The sequence below is a fragment of the Carcharhinus amblyrhynchos genome, chromosome 7 (assembly GCF_965287045.1).
Source record: "Carcharhinus amblyrhynchos chromosome 7, sCarAmb.v2.hapA, whole genome shotgun sequence".
Lineage (NCBI taxonomy): Eukaryota > Metazoa > Chordata > Chondrichthyes > Carcharhiniformes > Carcharhinidae > Carcharhinus > Carcharhinus amblyrhynchos.
In genome coordinates this window covers 14031131-14052753 of record NC_137330.1, presented here as the reverse complement: position 1 = coordinate 14052753, position 21623 = coordinate 14031131, and the positions used below count along the sequence as shown (strand labels likewise).

The window sequence follows — 21623 nt, the reverse complement described above, 5'->3', positions numbered from 1 at the left end:
GTTCAATACAATCATGGCTGATCTTGCCTCAACTCTGTTTTCCTGCCTATGCTCCATAACCCTTAAATCTATTACTAATTAAAATTCTGTCCATCTCCTCTTTAACTTTACTCAATACCCTGGCATCCACTGCACAGATTCACAGTCCTTTGTGCAAAGTAATTTCCCCTTATCTGTTTTAAATCTGCTACCCCTTATCCTAAGACTATGACCTCATGTTCTAGATTTCCCTACAAGAGGAAGCATCCGCTCTACGTCTACAGAGGGCAGTTTAAATCCAACATTTCTGCATACCTCTTGTTTGTTGATACTAACAGATTCCAGTATCGGATTTTGACATTGAATTTATCCACCACTGAAACAAAAATGCCAAGGAAAACCTAGCAACAAATTGGCAAGTCTACAAAATTCAAACAGGGCTAAATCAACAAAGATTGAATACGAGCATAAATAGGATCATGCTAGTTAGGCTTTGAAATCAGACCATGTGATTTTCTGGTTTGTTGGAGGTCAGACACAGCTGATGTTCAATCACCCCAATCTAAACAATATGGTGCACTGGGGCTTTGAGACAGTCAGAAAATCTGCACTGAAATTACTTTAGGGAGTGTGGTTAAAGTAGGGGTTAGTGATAAGGGGGAAAGGGAGATGCCTGCCATAATCAATGATGAAATGGCCAAAAAAGTACTTCATGGAAAAGAAGGTTATGTCATCAATACAAGATGATGATGTTCAGTTTTATTCAGTATCCACAAAGTAAATTGATGGTGTGCACCTACCACATTCTCTTCCCTTTAAACTTAAAGTATGTTCTGTGTAGAATGTTTGAGGCTTCATTATTTTCACTAAAATTGTTTGTAATTACAATTTGACAGTAGGTTATGAAAAACAGATCGCATCCCATTTCTTAAAGCTTTAAATATGTTCAACACAAAAAAAAAGGACCACAGAGTTAACTACAGGCCATGCAAATTTTTGCAGCTGCCAAAGAAAATGCTATTTTAATTTGCAACAGTGATGGATTGGTAGGAAGAGTCATCTATCAAGGAGACATTTCTTCCTTTCCCACATGAAGGATGCTTCTCCTTGAATACCCAACAGAACTCATTCTGATGCACAGAATAGTAAACCTCTCATTAGTAACAGATGCTGCTGCCAACACAACGTACCAAGTTATAGAAACGTTAAAGCGCACAGCTGTATTCCAGTTCAGGAGTATCCGTTCAACTATAAAGAGGCAAAATTTTTTGTTTAAAAATCTAAGGGAGACACATAATCACATCACTCAGCATCAACCAGTTTAAAAATGACGAAGCAGTTGTAAACAGTTAGGTCATATCATTAACAACAAAGGTGTAATTTGGGGACTGGCTGCAAAATTGGGAGAGCTGCTCCACAGTCTAAGTTTTTTTAAAATTCATTCATGACACATGGGCATCACTGGCAGGCCAGCAGTTATTGCTTATCCCTAGATGCCCTTGCACTGAGTAGTTTGCTAGGCCATTTCAGACGGCAATTGCTGTGGCTCTGGAGTCACACGAAGGCCAGGCCAGGTGATGCAAGCAGATTTCTTTCCCCAAAAGGACAGTCATGAACCAGATGGGTTTTTCTGACAATTGACAATGGTTTCACAGTCATCAATAACTTCTTAATACAGACTTTTGAGTCCATCGTTGATAGCACCACCACTGACCAAACTGGTCAGGTCCTGAACAACACGGCTATCAGAACGGACCTGCAGCAGATAGCAAGAATCCCTACCGTGCAAAGGAGGCTATTCAGCCCATCAAGCACGCACCGAATCCCTGACTTTCCCCCATCCTATCCCCATAATACCACAGATTTACCTAATCCACCTCCCCCCCACCCCCCCCACCCCCCACACACACACACACACACACCTTGGGACACTAATAGGCAATTTAGCATGCCAATCCATCTAATTTGCACAATTCTGGATTGTGGGAGGAAATTGGAGCGCCCAGAGGAAACCCATGCAGACACAGAGAGAACATGCAAACTCGACACAATTACCCAAAGCTGGAATTGACCCAAGTTCCTGGCACTGAAACAACAATGCTAATCACTGTGTCAGTGAGTTAAGTTTTTTCCTTCCAAACTGGGGCTATAGCTTAAGCTAGCAAAGGGGAGATGTAAACTATACACTTCATGTTAAGCTTAACTAATTAGACTTCACAACAGAATAATGGATAAATGAAACATAATTAGTTAAATAAAAGCAAAATGAAGATGCAGGGCAGTAAATGAATTGCTGCTCTCGACAATGGGATCTGGCCAACTACAACTGCAGCAAGTGTTCGCAGCTCATTGAACTATGGCTCGAATTGATGAGCTGGAACTTGACTTTTGAACATTGAAATGCATGAGGGAGGGGGAAAGTTACGTGGACATTTTGCTCCAAAATGCAGTCACACCCCTAATATTGCATACTTCGGATTTATTTGATGATCAGGTACAGGAAGGTTAACTGCGAATGAAAAAGGTATAAGAACATATGGGGATCCAAAAGGCAAGCATGAAGGAACCTCAACCCATGCAGGTGTAAAACAGATTTGATGTTCTTGCAGCTTGTGCGGACAAGATGAGAAGCTACAAGGAGGATAAGCAAACTGGCTACAGCACCAAAGTGCAGGGTGCATTCAAAAGGAAGGAGGGAGCAGAAAGTAATAGAACTATAATAATGGTGAGCATATTTAGAAACTGTCTTCTTCCATTGAGAGTAAGAGCCCAAACGATTGTGTTGACTCCCCTGTACCATCTTCTCCAGGCTGGAAAGCATCTTAGAGTGGGAAGGGAAGATAGTCATGTTCGACATGGGTGCCAAATGACATAGATAGGACCAAGAAAGAAGTGTGGTTGACAAAGTGTGAATAGTTAGAAAATAAATTAGAAAGTAGAATCACAAAGATAATAATCTCTGGATTACTACTAGAGGCACAAGCAAATTGACATAGGGTAAATAAGATTAGAGTTGGATATATAACGAAAAGATTGATGTCAGAGGAATGGTATGTCAGATGACATTAGTACCAGTAATAGGAAAAAAAAGGGAGCTGTACAAGTCCAACTGCCCTCAAACTGTGCCAAGACCGACGTCCTGGTGAATCGTACAACTCGGACCACAGAGAAAGCTTTACATTAAAAAAAAAGAGGGTGGAGGGTTCACACAAGGGGTGATTTGAAAAGGTAAAGACAAAAGATAAGGCAATATGCAGAGTATTGTTGCAGTTAATGATAACAGTGTGACAGATTCAGACACAGTGTACCAAAGGAGTACACCAGCAAATAAGATTAGAGTAGGGATTGTTAAAAATTATTCCATGGAATGTGGGCATAGCTGGTTCGGTCAACATCCTTTGTCCAACCCCAATTGCCTTGTCCTTACACAGCATTAACCTAGAGCAAGCAATCACCTCACAACACTACAAAGCTTTCCACCATAAGATCTGACTAGTTATAGAATTCTTCGGTTCGAGTCAGATAGTTAAGCATTCATATTCCATTCCAGAGACTTAAGTAGAAAGATCCAGACTGACTCTCCAGAGCAACACTGAGGTGCTATCTTTTGGATAAAATTTTCATGCCGGTCCCCGTCTCTGTTTTCAGGTGGATATAAAAGATCCCATTCTGAAGAGGTGGAAGGTAATTCACTTTCACCGAATATTTATCAAACTACAGGCGCAGCAGATTAAAGAGGCGGCGGCGAGGCCCCAGATTCCGGAACCTCCTGGCAGCAGAAGGAGCATATATATTTGGTGACAAAAACATATCACATGGCAGAAGGTGTGACTGGTTAGTGAGTACTATTGCTGTTAATTTTATAACTTTCTTTATTAAAGGCAGAGGGTTAAACTAAGAAATTCAGTTAGTAGCCCAACAAGTTTCATGCTTGGTCAGCTTAAGTCTGAAGTTCAAGGCACCTCAGTCCCATCAAATACACATCTTGTACCAAGTGGGAATTAACCCTAAGAACATCAGAAATAGGAGCTGGTGTCAGCCATTTGGTCATTCAAGGCTCTTCCACCATTTAACAAGCTCATGGCCAATCTTCTACCTCAACTCCATCTTTCTGTACTATCTCCGTATCCCTAATTTTCCTTCGCACCCAAAACTCCATTGATCTCTGTCTCAAATATAGTCCATAAACTGAGCACTCACAGCTCTAGTAGAGCTGACAATTCGTAACCCTTTGAGTGAAGAACTGTATCCTCTTCTCAGTCCTAAATAACCAAACACTTACTGAGATGGTTACTTCTCATTCCAGACTCCCCAGCAATCGGAAACATCTTCTCAGCATCTATTTTTGTCCAAGACCCTTAAGAATTTTGTGTGTTTCAATTAGGTCACTTCTCACTCTTTTGAGCTTAAGAGAACATAGCCCTAAGTGTACTTAATGTTTTCTGATGTCAGAGTCAATGATGTCACAGTATGGCTGGAGGGTGAAAAAAAAAAATCAGGTGAAAGAAAAAGATTGTGATCCATATTGGTATAAAAGACCTAGGTAGAAAATGGATGAAGTCCTGTTGGCAGATTTGAGAGATCTGGGGAAGAAATTAAACAGCAGGGTATCAATGATAGAAATCTGTATATTATTCAGTGCCATATGCAGTACAGAAAATGGGGATAATGCAGCTGAATGTGAGACTGCAGGAGGGAAGGCTGTGGACTCTTGAGGCATTGGGATCAGTGCAGAGGGGAAACAGCCTGTACAAGCCAAAGAGTTGCTCCTCGACAGCACTGGGATCAACATTCTTGGGGAAGTTTGCTAGTGCTGTTGGAGGGATTTTAAAACGGTTTAGCAAAGGGTGGAGACTCAAATACAGATGATTCATAAGAGTGACAAATATAGCTGTAAATTGAAGGCAAGACCTGACACTTGCTACTTAACTACACATTGGGTATACACCACTACATCACTAAATTCAAAATGGCAACTCAGCACGACCTTTTCAAGGGCAATTAGAGAGAAATAAATGCTGACCTTGCCAGCAACTCCCATATCTAGGAACCAATAAAGTAAGCCATTCAGCCTCTTAAGCTTTCTCAATTAGATTACGGCTGATATAAATATCATTTCTATCCATCTTTTGTCAGCTTCATTTTGATTTATATGGGAATCTAGAGAAAACTTCAGATTTAAAATTAACTAATTGTGCAGCATCTACTGCTTTTAGTGAATGAAGAGTTTCAGACTTTTATCGCCGTATGCATGTAGAAATGTTTCCCAACTTTTCAGCTGAATGATCTGGCCCTGATTTTAACGTTATATCCCCTTGTCCCTCACTCCACCATCACGATCAAACCACCCCTTAATCATTTACCTTTCAGGAAATTAGAACCTAGTTTATGTAATCTTTCCTCATAATCTAATGCCTGGTGTCCTGGTTACATGATGCAAAAAGTCATGAATTTATTTTGTAGGAACTTACAGAACATTTATTGGGATCATCATCCTCCTTCTCTTCATAGTAGAAGTAGACAAATGGAATCCAGAGGAAGACGCAGAACAGGATGATGGAATATAAGGCTGTAACAAGAAAATAGCAATGATGTTCTGAGATGTAAAACATTCCATTTCTCAACGTCATCTTAAAAAAACATTTACATGATACAGTTAGCCTCTGATTCCCATGCAAAGTGGGTTCTAATTTGTCCAGTCAGAATTTCTTAATGGACACAATATTGTTCCAGCAGAAATACCAGGAAGAATTACAAAGGGTACGACTGATCCCTCTCAATCAAGTACCCAAAGAGATTCTACCATGCGGCTCACCCAAGATTTTTCCCAATTAGTTCTTCTTGCAAAGCGAAAAGCTTTCACAATTACCTAACTGGTCTCAAATTTTAGCTTCAGTGCACTGATTAAAAATGAAAACAGCTGATTTAATCTATTCACAACCGCCAACTAGAGTTGTTACAAAGGAACACATTTTAGTGGGTCGATTAAAAATGAGTTTCAATTGAATAATAATATTTCATGCTACAATTGAGCGTGTGACAACAGATACAGGTGTAAAACACCACTGCCCACCAACTGTGATATACCGTTTAGGAAAAACTGCACAGATGTTAGCCATGGATGAATTTAATTTTTCTATTAAGAAGCTGCATCTATTACTGATCCACACATGTAGCAAACAGATGCACAGATTATGCTTCTCAAATTTTAAAAACAGAATACACTACAGCTAACTATTTGAAGTAGAGTTTAGGAAATTAGATAGGGACTAAGCAAACAGAACCTCAAAAATCGTTATCTCCCAATTACTCCCAGTACCATGTGCAAGTGTTTGTAAAAATAAGAGGATAGAGCAGACAAATTTGTGGCTGCAGAGTTAGTGGAGGAGGAAGGACGATAGATGTGAGACAATGGGACCAGCTGTGCAGGAAATAGCACTTGCACCTATATGGAGCAAAGGCAGAGTTTATTATAGAATCCCTACAGTGCAGAAGGGGGTCATTCAGCCCATTGAGTCAGCAACAACTGTTCAACAGACCATCTCGCCCAGCTTCCCCCCCCCATCATGTATCCTCATAACCCCACCTATGTATCCGCTAAATTATTTCATTCGTGACACATTAACACCGCAAAGTTACTGTGAAAATCCCCTAGTTGCCACACTCCGACTATACTGAATGGGAATATAGCACAGCCAATACACCCAACCTGCACATCTTTGGACTGTGGAAAGAAACAGGAGCACCCGGAGGAAACCCATGCAGACAATGGACCAAGTTGGGAATTGAACCTGGGTCCCTGCTGCTGTGAGGCAGCCACTCTAACCTACACAACTCCCCCCCCACCCTCAACCTGCACATCTGGCTTGTTAGTGCTATTGGGGAGTGTTTTAACTCACCTGGAAAGGTTGTGGGAGCCAGGAGGAAAGATCAGAGAGGAATGACAAGGTGCACAGAACGCAAGGAGAGATAAATATCACTGAGGTAGAGAATTTTAGGTTTTTAGGTGTGGTCAGAGTAAGGAAAAAAAATAGTTCATCTGATTCAGTGCATGTATGTGAATTGGTTAATAAGATTGGTGAGCTACAGACCCAGCTTGCTATGTGGAAATGTTACGTTGTGGCTACACCAGACACCTGACTCAAAGAAGGGCGGGACTGGATGACAAATATTCCTGGATACAAGGTGTTCAGGAAAAAGCGAGGGGTGACAGGATAGATGGAGAGCATTGCAGTGCTGAAGAAAGAAGATATCCCAAAGGGTCTAGGAGAGAATCCATTTGGCTAGAGGTAAGGAACAAATAAGGCACAATCATATTGCTTGGTGTAGTCCACAGGTCACCAGTTAGTGAGAAAGATGCAGAGAAACAAATCTGCAAGAAAATTAGAGAGGTGCAAGAATTATAGAGTAGTTATAATATTGTGGGTGGGGGGGGATGAGAAGATGCTTCAAGTACCCAAATATAGAATGGGATAGTAGCAGTACAATGGGAGGAAAGGGGAAAGAGCTCCCAGAGTGTGTTCAAGAAAACTTTCCACGACAGTCTGCTACCAGTTCAATAACAGGAGTGACACTTCTGGACCTGGTTCTTGGGAATGAAATGGGCCAAGTGGATCAAAGTCAGGAGGGGAACATTTGGGAGAAAATTATAAAGGTATATGAAATTCCAGAAATAAATAATAGAAGCAAAGAGGGTGCACAAAAATAAAACTGGCAAATGATAAAGTCCTCGATAGCTACATAAATAGTAAAAAGGTGTAGAGTTGATTAGGGACCAAAAAGGGGATTTACCCATGGAGGCAAGAGAAATAGCTGAAGTATGGAATTAATACTTTGGTCTGCGTGCACCAAGGAAGACAATACGACTCAACTCTGCCATTTCCTCCCCAACACTCTCCTTTCCTCTTTGCTAAGGTGCTCCCTGAACATCTAGCTCATTCACTAAGCTTTTGATTATCTCTGCTCATATCTGCTAATGCGGCTTGCTATAATACTTGTATCCTAATGCTCTTGTGATGCACCTTGGGCATTTAATTACAAAAGACAAGTAGAAAATAAGAGTGGACTACTCAAGCCTGCTCCACCATTCAATCTAATTATGCCTGAACCTCTACCTCAATGTCATATTCCTTCACGCTCCCCTCAATTGGGTCTAGGAAGCTATTTTCTTAAATATATTGTGATTTTGGCCTCCACAGCTTTCTGTGATAGAGAATTCCACTGGTTCACCACCCTCAGTGAAGTAGCTCCTCCTCATCTCAGTCCTAAATGGCATTCCCATTTATTCTCAGATCGTGATTCCTTATTCTAGACCCTCCAGCCAGAGGAAACAACATCCCTTCATCCAGCCCTGTCAGAGTTTTATATATGTTTCAATGAGATCCCATCTCATTTTTCTAAACTTCAGTGAGTACAATCCCAGTCAATCATAAGACAATCCTGCCATCCCAGGAATCAGTCTGGTGAACCTTCTTCACTGCACTCCCTCTGTGAGAAGTATATCCTTTGAGATCAGGAGCCTAAGACTGCACACTGTATTCCAGGTGTGGTCACACCAAGGCCCTGCAAAGCTGCATTAAAACGCCTTTCTCCTGTACTCAAGTCACCTTGCAATAAAGACCAACATGCCATTTGTTGATCCTCATGCCATTGTGAAATAATAATGTGGAGATGCCGGCGTTGGACTGGGGTAAACACGGCAAGAAGTCTCACAACACCAGGTTAAAGTCCAACAGGTTTATTTGGTAGCAAATCAACTGGTCATATTATCATTTGGACAGAATCTTGCATAAGCCGTCTCGGTTTATTTTGTCAAGAACCTTAATTAGGTCAATGAACACTGTATTGATGTCCTTATCCTGTTTATGAGACCGTCCTTGAATTTCATGTGATGAAAACATCAGATCCATCCTGACGTTGGTACACAAAGTTAATGAGATGAGTGACAATCTTCAAAATAACTTTTCATGCTATTGAAAGAAGTGGTATTCCACATACATTGTTACAGATGGATTTGCCTTCTTTTGATTTCTGGAGATGAGTTATGGAGGCATCCTCGTAGTCTTGGGTCACAATGCTCTGTTTTCAGTTAGGCAGTAGAGACTAGTGAGCTCTGGAACCATGCAAATCTTTTCTTCAGGTAGGATGCCATCCACTCTCAGTGACTTGTCCCTAGAGAGCTTTTGTGGGCTTTGTGATTTACACTTGAGAATATAAGCTCTTCCAGAGTACGAATGGTATCATTGCACTCTATTGGTTGTTGGTTTGGGAGATTTTTGAAGGGCTCTCGTGCCTATTTGTTAGGAACTGACTGCCAGCTGCTGTGAAGGTGGTTGTCACACCTTTGGGGTTTGGGGCTTGGGGCAGAGACGCGTGTTCCTTGCCAATGATTTCTTGTGAAAATGCAAGATCTGTGAGCGCCATACATTTAAATCAAGGAGCTTGCCTATGTCTTGGTCATTGTTGTCAAATCAGTCTTGGTACTTCTGTTTAACAAATCCTTGGACCTCAGATGCCACGCTGTGAGTAACATCCTTTAATTTTTGTCATGGATCTTCAATATTGTCCTCCTGGATATTAGCAATTGCTGTAGCTAGTTTCTGTTCTAGTTCTTGCCTCTTCACCTGTCTTTAAGGACGGTAATATCAAGCATCCTTTGTGGCTTGACTCTGGTGCCAATGGACCTTAGATTTTATCTTCAAAGACACAACACTCCTGATAAGCCAAAGGTCCAGGATTCTGCATCTCTAAACAAGCCAAGACAGCAAACATTTTTCAAATGTCTGTCAGACAATAACATAGTTTAACATATGACAGTATTTAGATCTGGGGTGCATTTACATTGGTGTAAAAACTGAACACAATCATGAAACAATGAATTGTAGAATAGTTATTGAAACAAAAGGAATAGATTCCTTTTAATATTAATTAGTACAATTTGGTAAAGCTCCAAATTCCACAAATGTTTTTCGCAAGAATTATGGAAACTATCACAAGATTGATGTTTAAAGAACAAAAATTAATGGAAATTATCACATTTATTTAAAAATTCAAACATGAAACACAACTAAGAGCAAAAGATTTTAAGGATGCACCTGTCTTGACTGTCCTAAACATTTATTCTCTTAGCTCTATCAATAAAGCCATCTATCACTGGCTATAACTACAAACTCAGGTTCTGTATTAAGCGCCATTACAAAATGTTCTCTGAAGTATTAACATCCCCACCTAAGACAGGTAAATGCATGCACATTATCACAATAGCAACCTGGTTTACTTTAGTCTATGACAATTAATCCAATTTCCACCAAAATAACTCACTCTAATCATACTCATTTACATCTGTACATATTGGTCACATGTTCATTCTTTAACGCAATTGCACACCGTTATTTATTCTATGAAGCATCTTCCCCAACAGCTGCACTCGAAGCTACTGAGCTCATACTGTAAATAAAAGCTGTATGTAAAAGCTTTTTTTAGTCAGTGTCATCAAATTAAGTGTTCTTTGGTTATCTTTAAATAATTTATTTTAAATTCAATGAAACGCAAATGATGATTTAATTTTAAAAAATTAAATCAAAGTTAGGATATTCAGATTTTATTTTCTTAGACAGCAGATTTTGTTGACACATGGCTATGCTGATGGAGGCAGACCTAATGTATATTCTATTCCATCTGTCATAGCATTAAGCCTTCTGAACAACATGCAGGATATTAAATAAACTGACATTCAGCATTCTTTGGAGAAAACTTGTTCTCCTCTGTTAATAACCTTTTCAATCCCAGCTGACTCATCTGGGAACAAATGGGACACTAAAACCCTACACAGCACACCATCAGCATATGGCTGAGGGAGTTTAACAAACAATATTCATCATACAAGCATGAATATTTACTCTCAATGGAAATGTACAAAACAGCGTGACATCCTGTTGCATCCAATATAGCATACCACCAATAAAAGCTAAGGAGACTACATATGACTAAATATCTAATTAATTCCCTCAATAAAGCAGGACTCAGAATGCAAAATGCCGAACATCATTTTCAGAGACATCGTTTACTATTGTCCAGCTGCTGCACAGAGACTTTGCCAACCTTAACAAATGCAACGCTAAGATTGCCGATGCACACAGCAGTTGAGCCTCAACAGACTGCAGACTACAATTCAAAACCACATCTCACTCACAGGGTAAGAAATGGAAACACAGGAAAATGCACACAGTTTCACCATGTCCATATACCAATACAATTTGAACAATTATTCCCCCCAATTTCTACATTCTAAAAGCAAACAGTATCAGTTTTGCAGTTGCCCAAGTTTAATGTAAGTTGCTGGAACACATCAGGGAATATAGATTCAACATGCAGAAGTGACTGAATAGTCAAAGAACAACACAGCACAAAAAACGGGTCCTTCGACCCTACAAGCCTGCGCCACCCGTTTTAACACTCAGTGAGTGCCTCATTCCTATCCTTCCTCTACCTATGACTTTTGTCTACGCCTCTTGGACTCCACAATAAAGGGGTGCAAATTTAGAGAATTATGTGTGCGCCAGATTAAGGAAGGTCTAATTTAGGGACAATTTATTAACACCAATCAGCCTAAAAACACGTTTCTGGAGTGTGGGAGAAAACCGGAGCACCTGGAGAAAACTCACGCAAGCACGGGGAGAATGTGCAAACTACCACAGACGCCGATCCAAGTCGGAGATCCGACCTGGGTCCCTGTATCTGCACAGCAAACAGCGAGTCACTGAGCTGTCGTGTTGCCCATCAGTTGGTCCAGTTTAAGCGTACATTAACAACGTGAAGCACTAGGCAACTCTCGAAGCAACATCCAAGAGCAGCCCTTGCGTGACCCACCAAGTGTATGCCTCTTGCTGGCCAACAAGGCAGACCAAATCACCTGTGGATGTAAAAAAAAGAGACAACAATAAACATACACAGCCTATACAGACGACATTCACGGATGATCCCCAGAAGCTCAAACATAAGAAACAGGTGAGCCATAAAATATGTTGGACGGCCCATAGGAATCTTGTGATTCCCCGGAACGTCCTGAGGTTCTTGATCCTTAACTAGAACATTCTTTTGTATCCCTCCATCTCTAGTCTGCTCATATGCCTATCTAGATAAGCCTTAAACAACTGTAGTGTGCCTGCCTCCACCACCCTACTTGGCAGTGCATTCAAGGCCCCCACCACCCTCTGTGTGAAAAACCTCCCCCTAACATCTAAATTATACCTCACCCCTCTAACCCTAAGCCCGTGGCCCCTCTTGATTTTTGTATCCAACCTGGGAAAAAGCTTCCCACTGTTCACTCTATCTATACCCTTCATAATCTTACACATCTCTATTAGGTCTCCCCTCATTCTCTGTCTTTCCAGGGAGAACAGCCCCAATTTGCCCAATCTCTCCTCATAGCTAAGACCTTGCATACCAGGCAGCATCCTGGTAAACCTCCTCTACACTCTCTCGAGGACCTCCACAGCCTTCCGGCAGTGCAGCGACCAGAACTGGACGCAGTACTCCAAATGCAGTCTAACCAATGTTCTTTACAACCGCAACATTAGATGCCCGCTTTTATACTCTATACCCCTTCCTATAACGGCAAGCATACCGTATGCCTTCTTCACCACCTTCTCCACTTGTACTGCCACCTTCAAGGACTGGTGAACTTGCACACCTAGGTCCCTCTGTGTTTCTATACTCTTAATAGTCCTACCATTTATTGTACAACTCCCCACTACATTATTTTTTCCAAAATGCATCACCTCGCATTTATCTGGATTAAATTCCATCTGCCATTTCTCCGCCCAATTTACCAGCCTATCTATATCCTGCTGTATTGTCCAACACTGTTCGTCACTATCAGCAAGTTCAGCCATCTTCGTGTCATCTGCAGACTTGCTGATCACACCAGTTACTCCCTCTTCCAAATCATTTATATATATTACAAATAGCAGAGGTCCCAGTACGGAGCCCTGCGGCACACCACTAGTCACAGAACTCCAGCTAGAAAAAGACCCATCCACGGCCACCCTCTGTCTCCTATTGCCAAGCCAGTTCTCAATCCATCTAGCCACCTGTCCTTGTATTCCATGAGCCTTAAACTTATTAACCAACCTGCCATGAGGGACTTTGTCAAACGCCTTACTGAAAATCCATATAGACGACATCCACGGCTCGTCCTTCGTCAACCGTTTTTGTCACATCCTCAAAAAATTCTACCAGATTCGTAAGGCACGACCTCCCCTTTACAAAGCCATGTTGCCTGTCACTAATCAGATTGCAATGTTCTAAATGCGTATACATCCTATCTCTCAGAATCTTCTCTAACAACTTCCCTAACACTGATGTCAAGCTCACCGGCCTTTAGTTACCTGGGTTATCCTTACTACCCTTTTTAAACAACAGTACCACATTCGCTATCCTCCAGTCCTCTGGGACCTCACCTGGGTCCAAAGAAGAGACAAAGATTTCCGTCAGGGGCCCAGCAATTTCATCTCTCGTCTCCCTGAGCAGCTAGGATAAATGCCATCAGGCCCCGGCGATTTATCAGTTTTAATATTACCTAAAGACCCTAACACTTCCTCCCTTGTGATGGAGATTTTCTCCAACGGGTCGACAATTCACTCCAAGACACTTCCAGACAACAAGTCCCTCTCCTTTGTGAATGCTGATGCAAAGTATTCATTCAGGATCTCCCCCATTCCCTCCGGCTCTAAACATAGTTCCCCTCCTTTGTCCCTAAGAGGACCGATTTTTTTCTCTAACTACCCTTTTGTTCCTAACGTATGAATAAAATGCCTTTGGATTTTCCTTAATCGTCTCTGCCGAGACCATTTCGTGCCCCCTTTTTGCCCTTCTAACTCCCCGTTTGAGTTCCCTCCTACCCTCTCTGTATTCCTCCAAAGCTCTCTCCGTCCCAGTTGCCTGGACCTAACATACGCCTCTCTTTTCTTCCTGATCAAGTCCTCAATATCCCCAGTTATCCACGGCTCTCTAATCCTACCTATCCTATCCTTCCTCTTAACAGGCACATGTCTGTCCTGCAACCTTATCGGTTGTCCCTTAAAAGACTCCCACATGCCAGACGTGGACTTACCCTCAGACAACCTCTCCCAATCAGTGGCTAACAGTTCCTGCCTAATCCGGCTGTAGCTAGCCTTCCCCCAAGTTAGCACCCTACCCTACTCATACTTTTCCATTAATATCCTGAAGTAGACAGAATTGTGGTCACTATTTGCCACATGTTCCCCTTCTGAAACCTCAGCCACCTGACCAGGCTCATTTCCCAGAACTAGATCCAGTATAGCCCCCTCCCTAGTCGGGCTAACTACATACTGCTCCAAAGAACCTTCCAGTACACATTTCACAAATTCCTCCCCGTCCAGACCCCCAGCCCTAGGCACCTTCCAATCCACATCAGGGGAATTCAAGTCTCCCACTACAACAACCCTATTTTTTCTGCACCTATCCAGAATTTCCTTACATATACCTTCTTCCACTTCTCACGGGCTATTGGGTGGCCTATAGTATATCCCCAGCATAGTGATTGCTCCCTTCCTGTTTCCACCCACAGCGACTCATTGCCCGACTCCTCTAAATTATCCTCCCTCTGCACCGCTGTAATATGCTCCCTAACTAACAATGCTATTCCCCCTCCTCTTTTTGACCCTCCTCTATCACACTTGAAACACTTATACCCTGGAATATTTAGCTGCCAGTCCTGCCCTTCTTTTACCCACGTCTCTGTCACTGCAACCACATCCAAATTCCGCGTAAGCATGAAGGCCTTAAGTTTGTCTGCCTTACCCATTACTCTCCTCGCACTGAAGCGGACGCACTCCAGGCCTTCTCGAGTCCTCCTTCTCCAGGATGATTCTCCTCTCATCTAACCTTATACCGGCAACCAACTCGCTCCCAATCCCAGTGCCTACTCAGCTTTTGGTTTCATCCACACCCCTCCTCCACATTAGTTTAAACCCTGCCGGAACACTCCAGCTAACCTCCCAGCTAAGATGTTTGTACCCTTCCCATTTAAGTGTTCCCATCCTTCCTATACAGGTGCCGTTCTCTCATAAAAAATTCCATTACAACGGACATAGCACATCTATTAGTTTCATGAACATGGTTTTATGGTACTCGATAAATGGGACTGCAGTCAAACTTCCCCACAGCTTCAATACAAAAAAGGAACCAGGAACAGAGTTACCAGAATGCAAGTCAGACCACGAGGAACCTACAAGAAATTTTCCTGGGTTCTGAGAATTTTCAGAATCTCTACCAAGGCGGCTCATATTTTCAAATGTTTAAAAAATGGTAATTCACTGTTCCAACAAAGCACTCTTGAAAATATATCGTTGCATCTTGTGGCACCATATGGGTAGCTCTGCTACTCAGAGGGGGAGAGGAAAACTGAGTGGCAAGACTATGATAATAGAGGATTAGTTAGAGGAAAGGACCAAGGCTGCAAACGTGAATCAAGAATACACTGCCTCCCTGGTGTCAGGGTCCAGGATGTCATGGACAGGCTGCAGAGCATTTGGGGGTTCTGCAGACCTGTACTAACAGGACAGGCTGCACCCAGGCATAGTTGGGACCAATGCCCTCTAGGGGTTTTTGCGAGCTCTACTGGACTGTATTTAAACAAGTGTGGCAGGGGTATGAGATCCCAGGAGTAGGATCAAAAAGGTCAGATTCAGATCAGGTAATTGGAGGTACAACATTGAAAAGATAGTGAAAGACTTGGAATTGCAGGAGAAGCAAAGTCTAAAAAGTTTTCAGAAAAGGAAACTGAAGGAGTTAAACTATGTATACTTCAATGCAAAGTGTATTGTCAACAATATAGATAAGTTAAAGGCACAGGTAAACACATGATAGCAGGAGGTCATTGCTATATAATGGAAATATGGTTAAAAGAGGGGCAAAATTGGCAGCTCAATATCATTGGTTATAGAGTCTTCAGACACCACAGAATGAATGAGAGATAAAAACAGGGAGAGTATCACTAATGGTTAAGGAATACATTCCAGCTGTGAGGAAGGATGAAATACTAAATGGGTCAACAAACAAGGCTTCATGCATTGAGCTTAAAATTAAAAAGGGGCAATTATGAATATATGACAGACCCCCAAATAGTGAAAGGGAGATAGCAAAATTTCTGCCTGTAAGAACAAGAGGGCAATAACAGCAGGAGACTTTAACTGTCCCAATATTAACCAGGATTCAAACAACATAAGGGGCACTGAGGGAAAAAAATTAGTGTAATTGTCCAGGAAATTTTTTTCAACCAATTAGTGAAATCCAACAAGAGATGCAGTTCTAGACCGAGTCTTGGGGAATGAAGAAGGGCAAGTGGGCGAAGTAATAGTTGGTCACCACATCGGGGATTGTGATCACAATTCAGTTAGATTTAGCATTACCATGGAAAAGGACAGAGATAAAGCACGAGTAAAAGTTTTGAACTGGGAGAAGCAAATTTTGCAGGAATTAAAAAGGATTTGGCTGAGGTGGACTGGACAGCACCGCTAGAGGATAAATCAGTGGAAAACCAGTGAGAAGCACTAAATAGTGAGATCCTAAATGTACAAAGTGGACATATCTTCTCCAAAAATAGGAGTGGTACTGCCAAGTCTAGACTCTCGTTGTCCGGAGCAATACAGGAGAAGATCAAACAGAAAAAGAAAATATACTACAGACAGAAAGAACTAAGCACTGCAGATAGCATGGTCATATATATGAAGTGCAGAGACAAAGTAAAGAAGGAAATAAGGAAATCAAAGAGTGGACATGAAAAGGATTAGCAAGTTAAAGAAAACCCAAAGATATTTTACCAATAAATTAATGGTAAAAGGTTAGTTAAGAAAAAAGTGGGATGAAGAAGGGAACTTGTGTATCGATGTAGAAGCTATGGGAAGGGTTTTAAATGAATATTTGTCTGTATTTACTCAGGAAAGGGATCACGCAGAGGAGGAACACTGAGGTATTGTACGGGATAATCATAAAGACAGTACTCAAAGGATTAACAGTTCTTGAAAGTTGATAAGTCACCAGGGTTAGATGGACTGTTTCCGAAGCTGCAGATCACGGAGAAGATAGCAGATGCTCCAAGGATGATTTTGCAATCCTCACTAGATACAGGGAAGGTACCAGAGGACTGGAGAAATGCAAAAGTAATTCTATTGTTTAAAAAGGGATCAAATGAAATGCCAAACAGCTACAGCCCAGTTAGTCTTGCATTGGTGGTGGGCAAATTAGACCTAATCCTGAGAAATAGGATTAAAAGTCATGTAGAAAGGCAAGTAATAGTCAGGGATGGTCAATGTGGATTTGTAAAAGGAAGGTCTTGCCTCACAAATTTGACTGAATTATTTGAGAAAGTGACAAGGAGGGTTGATGAAGGCAATGCATTCAGTGGATGTTGTAGTGTGCAGTGAATGTTCACAAATAATTTGACAAGGCCCCACATCGCAGATTAGTCAAAAATAAAAGCCCATGGGATACAGGTTAATATGGCAAACTGGGTCAATAGTTGGCTTAGTAATAGGAAACAAAGAGCAAGATGGACAGAACAAATGTTTTCCTTGGTAGAGAATTCTAGAACCAAGAGACATTGATACAAGCTAAGTGGCAGAATGTGTAGAGGGGATACGAGGAAGAACCTTTATTTTAATGCTGAGGGTAATGGGTGTCTGAAATTTGCTGCCCAAGTTGATGATGGTAGAGACAGAGACCCTAAACTATTTTAAAATGCTCTAAGCTACAGGGCAATGGTCAGATGCAGGAAGGTGGGACTAGAAAGGACATCTGGGTGTCCTTGTGCTAGCATGAACAAGATGGATCAAATGGCCTCCTTCTGTACTGTAACTTTTCTATGGCTCTACAATATATTGCATGCCAAACATCTGTTAAACATGACAAACATTTGGTGTAAAGACATACATAAAATCGAAGGCAAAAAAGTTAAAACAGCCTACAATTAACAGAGACCTCCAAAAAATTGCAGAGCAATAATCTTTGTTGCAGTAATACGCCTTTCAATCCCCATCCCATCTGTCATCCCTCCCCTGCATACCGATTCCATTCACCCTTCTCACATACTCGTCACCTCATTAAGGAGCCATCCTTAACTCCCATAATATTACAACCCATCCCACCATCTCCCTCAATCCTTCCAATCAGGGCTCCCATTATTGTGTTCTATGATTCTATGTCCAATCTATAAATCAGCAAAATTAGTGTATCTGGGAATAAAGGGATATGGTACCCAGAAGAGTACGGAGTTTTAGTTCAGTCGCGCAGCAAGGTCGGTGCAGGCTTGGAAGGCCAAAGGGCATGTTCCTGAACGGTAATTTTCTTTGTTTCCCCTCTTCTCCACTGGTGGGGTGGGTTGTAATTTTATGGAAGTTAGGGATAGCATGAGGGGCATGAGATGGCAAGTATGAGAGAAGGGCAAATGGGATGGGTATGCAGGAGTGCGATGGCATGGGGATTGAAAGGCATATTACTGCAACAAAGATTATAGAGCCATAGAAAAGTTACAGCACAGAAGGAGGCCATTTGATCCATCTTTTTCATGCCAGCACAAGGACACCCAGATCATAGAAACCCTACAGTACAGAAAGAGGCCATTCGGCCCATCGAGTCTGCACTGATCACAATCCCACCCAGGCCCTACCCCCATATCCTTTATATTTTACCCGTTATTCCCTCTAACCTATGCATCACAGGACACAAAGGGGCAATTTCAGCAGGGCCAATCAACCTAACCCGCACACTTTTGGACTTTCTAATCCCATCTTCTTTTACCCGACTGTTGCATCCCAAGCCGTTCCATCCCTCCCATGTCACCCTTCCCATGCCATACATAACCATTCCTTTCAATCCCTCTGGACGATGAGCAATGGGCAATAAATGCTGGCCAAGCCAGCTACCCTTTAAGCCAGTGAAAGAATAAAAAAGATACTTCAAAGATCAAGACAAGAAATGTAGATGCTTAAACAAAAGCGTAAAAATTAAGAGAAAGCTTGGTCAAATAAATAGAGAAAGTAGTGGAAATGCTCGATTACGGGTAAAGTTTCATTAGTAACACTTTTACCCTGACTAACATTTCAAAACAATACAAGAGCCAGGCCAGAGAGCAGAGAGAGACGAAGTCGAGAAGAGGGGAACAAAGAACAAAGAAAATTACAGCCTTCTGCCTTCCGAGCCTGCACCAACTATGCTGTACGATTGAACTAAAACCCCCAATTCTTCCAGGGACCACATTCCTTTATTCCCATCCTATTCATATATTTGTCAAGATGCTTCGTAAAAGTCACTATCATAATTGCTTCTACTACCTCCCCCAGCAGCAAGTTCAGGCACCCACCACCTTGTGTAAAAAAAACTTGCCTCGTACATCTTCTTTAAACCTTTCCCCTCGCACCTTAAACCTATGCCCCTGGCTCTTCCGCCCTCGGAAAAAGTTTCCGACTATCCACTCTGTCCATGCTCTATCAGGCCGCCCCTCAACCTCCATCATTCTAGTGAGAACAAACCAAGTTTCTCCAACCTCGCCTCATAGCTAATGCCTTCTATACCAGGCAATATCCTGTACCCTCTCCAAAGCTTCGACATCTTTTTGGTAGTGTGGCAACCAGAATTGAACATTATATTCCACATACGGCCTAAGTAAGGCTCTATAAAGCTGCAACATGACTTACCAATTTTTAAACTCAATGCCCCAGTCAATAAAGGCAAGTATGCAATTTGCCTTCTTAACTACCTTCTCTGCTTGCACTGCCACTTCCAATAACCTGTGTACCTGTACTCCCAGATCCCTCTGCCTATCAATATTCTTAAGGGTTCTGCCATTTATTGTACACTTTCCATCTGTATTCGACCTTCCAAAATGCATTACCTCACATTAGCCCAGATTCAACTCCATCAGCCATCTCTCCGCCCAAGTCTCCAACTAATCTATAACCTGCTGTATCCTCTGACGTTCCTCATCACTATCTGCAATTCCACCAACCTTTGTGTCATCCGCAAACTTACTAATCAAACCAATTACATTTTCCTCCAACTCAATTTTATATATTACAACAGCGAAGTCTGAGAAAGGGTGTGTAGATAGTTTTGGTCATGATGAGATGAAAAAGCTTGTGGTATTGGGCTTCTTGAGAAACATTAAGGTAGACAAGTCCCCAGGGCCTGGTGGATATGCCCCAGAATTCTGAGAGAGACAAGGGAGGAAATTGCTGGGGTCTTGAGAGAAATCTTTGTATCCTCACTGACTACAGGGGAGTTATGATGTGGAGTAAGCACAGAAAAAAGTCTCACAAGACCAGGTTAAAGTCCAACAGGTTTATTTGGTAGCACAAGCCACAAGCTTTCAGAGCACTGCTCCTTCATCACTCACCTAAGGCCTATGACTTTCTGACTCAGTATTCCATCAAAATCCAATCACAGAATCTACGGTTCCTGATGTCTCCCTGTGGAGTCAGTTCTTGGGACACATCCCCAGGAGCAGAATACACTGTGTGGAACTTAAAACGGTCCTCAAATTGACACCTGTTCTGAGTTAGATCAAAAAATCCAAGAAATTCTGTAGGAGCCAGGAAACATAACAACAGCCTCCTTTCCTGTCAGCACCACTTGAATCTACATGAGTTGCGGGTGGCAGGGCAAGTCTGAATAACTCACTAGAATCTAGCTCTTTTTCCAGACATCCAAGGTCCAACCCAAACACTTGCCTGGAAACTGGAACAGCAACCAAGCAGGTTCCTATCACAATGCAATCTACATGATGACTAGGTTTGAAAGCCAAGATCTGCTCTCTTCCCCATTTGAGTGTTGCCTGTTAACAGTGTGTGGATACCCAAGAATAGGTGCACCCAAATGTCCAGGCCCATATGTTTATGCAGGTGATTCCAGTTATACTGGTAATCTAAAATCTTGAGGATTCACTCCAACCTGGTGATTCCTGAAGCATGCATTTAATATTGCTATCTCTCCACTGGAATTAATCGGAATTCAAATCACAGATGTAGAAACCTTTGTTTTATATACTCTATTCCTTCCCATCCCAGATTTAAGTGATAGCAGTTTTTACATGATTAATTTCTCAAAACAGAATCCTGCAACATTTACGTTTCCAGGTAAGTCATGTTAACAAAAAGCACTGCAATCAGCCTGCAGTAGTCACAGTAAATTTAATGAACTACTGGATTTTTTTTGGAAATAGAGTAATTATGTTAAAAATGATATGTACTTCTATATGGATGTTACATGCGTGGAATTAAACACCATTTGCATCTTAATTTCAATCCAATTATTTCAATAAAACTCAACAGAAGTTACAAGTTACTAAATTATTTAAGTGTTAACGCAGTCATAGAGTGCAAGCCTTATTTAAATACTGAGCAGCTGTCAAACAGCAATGGGTGACTGTGACCTCCAGGATTCTATGTGACAATTTTAGTATCCATTTATAAAAGATTTTTACAGAAAAAAAATGTTACAGAAGCAAACCTTCAGCTAGAGGACAACATTCCTGATAATGTCATACTCGTGTGATATTTCTCCCAGGATAATAGTCCAAATGCTAGCTCTTTTCCATACAGTATTTGAAATCAAAGCGTGGACTGAAT

General features: G+C 41.7%; 1 protein-coding gene across 1 annotated transcript in view; it reads right to left on the bottom strand.

Moving 5' to 3' along the window:
• The window catches only part of lmbrd1 (LMBR1 domain containing 1), a 221685-nt gene that overhangs the window by 138061 nt on the left and 62001 nt on the right, over nucleotides 1–21623 (bottom strand). Inside the window, exon 4 of the mRNA XM_080191977.1 lies at nucleotides 5451–5548. Coding sequence (XP_080048103.1) covers nucleotides 5451–5548 — 98 coding nt within the window. The remainder of the gene's footprint in view (nucleotides 1–5450; nucleotides 5549–21623) is intronic.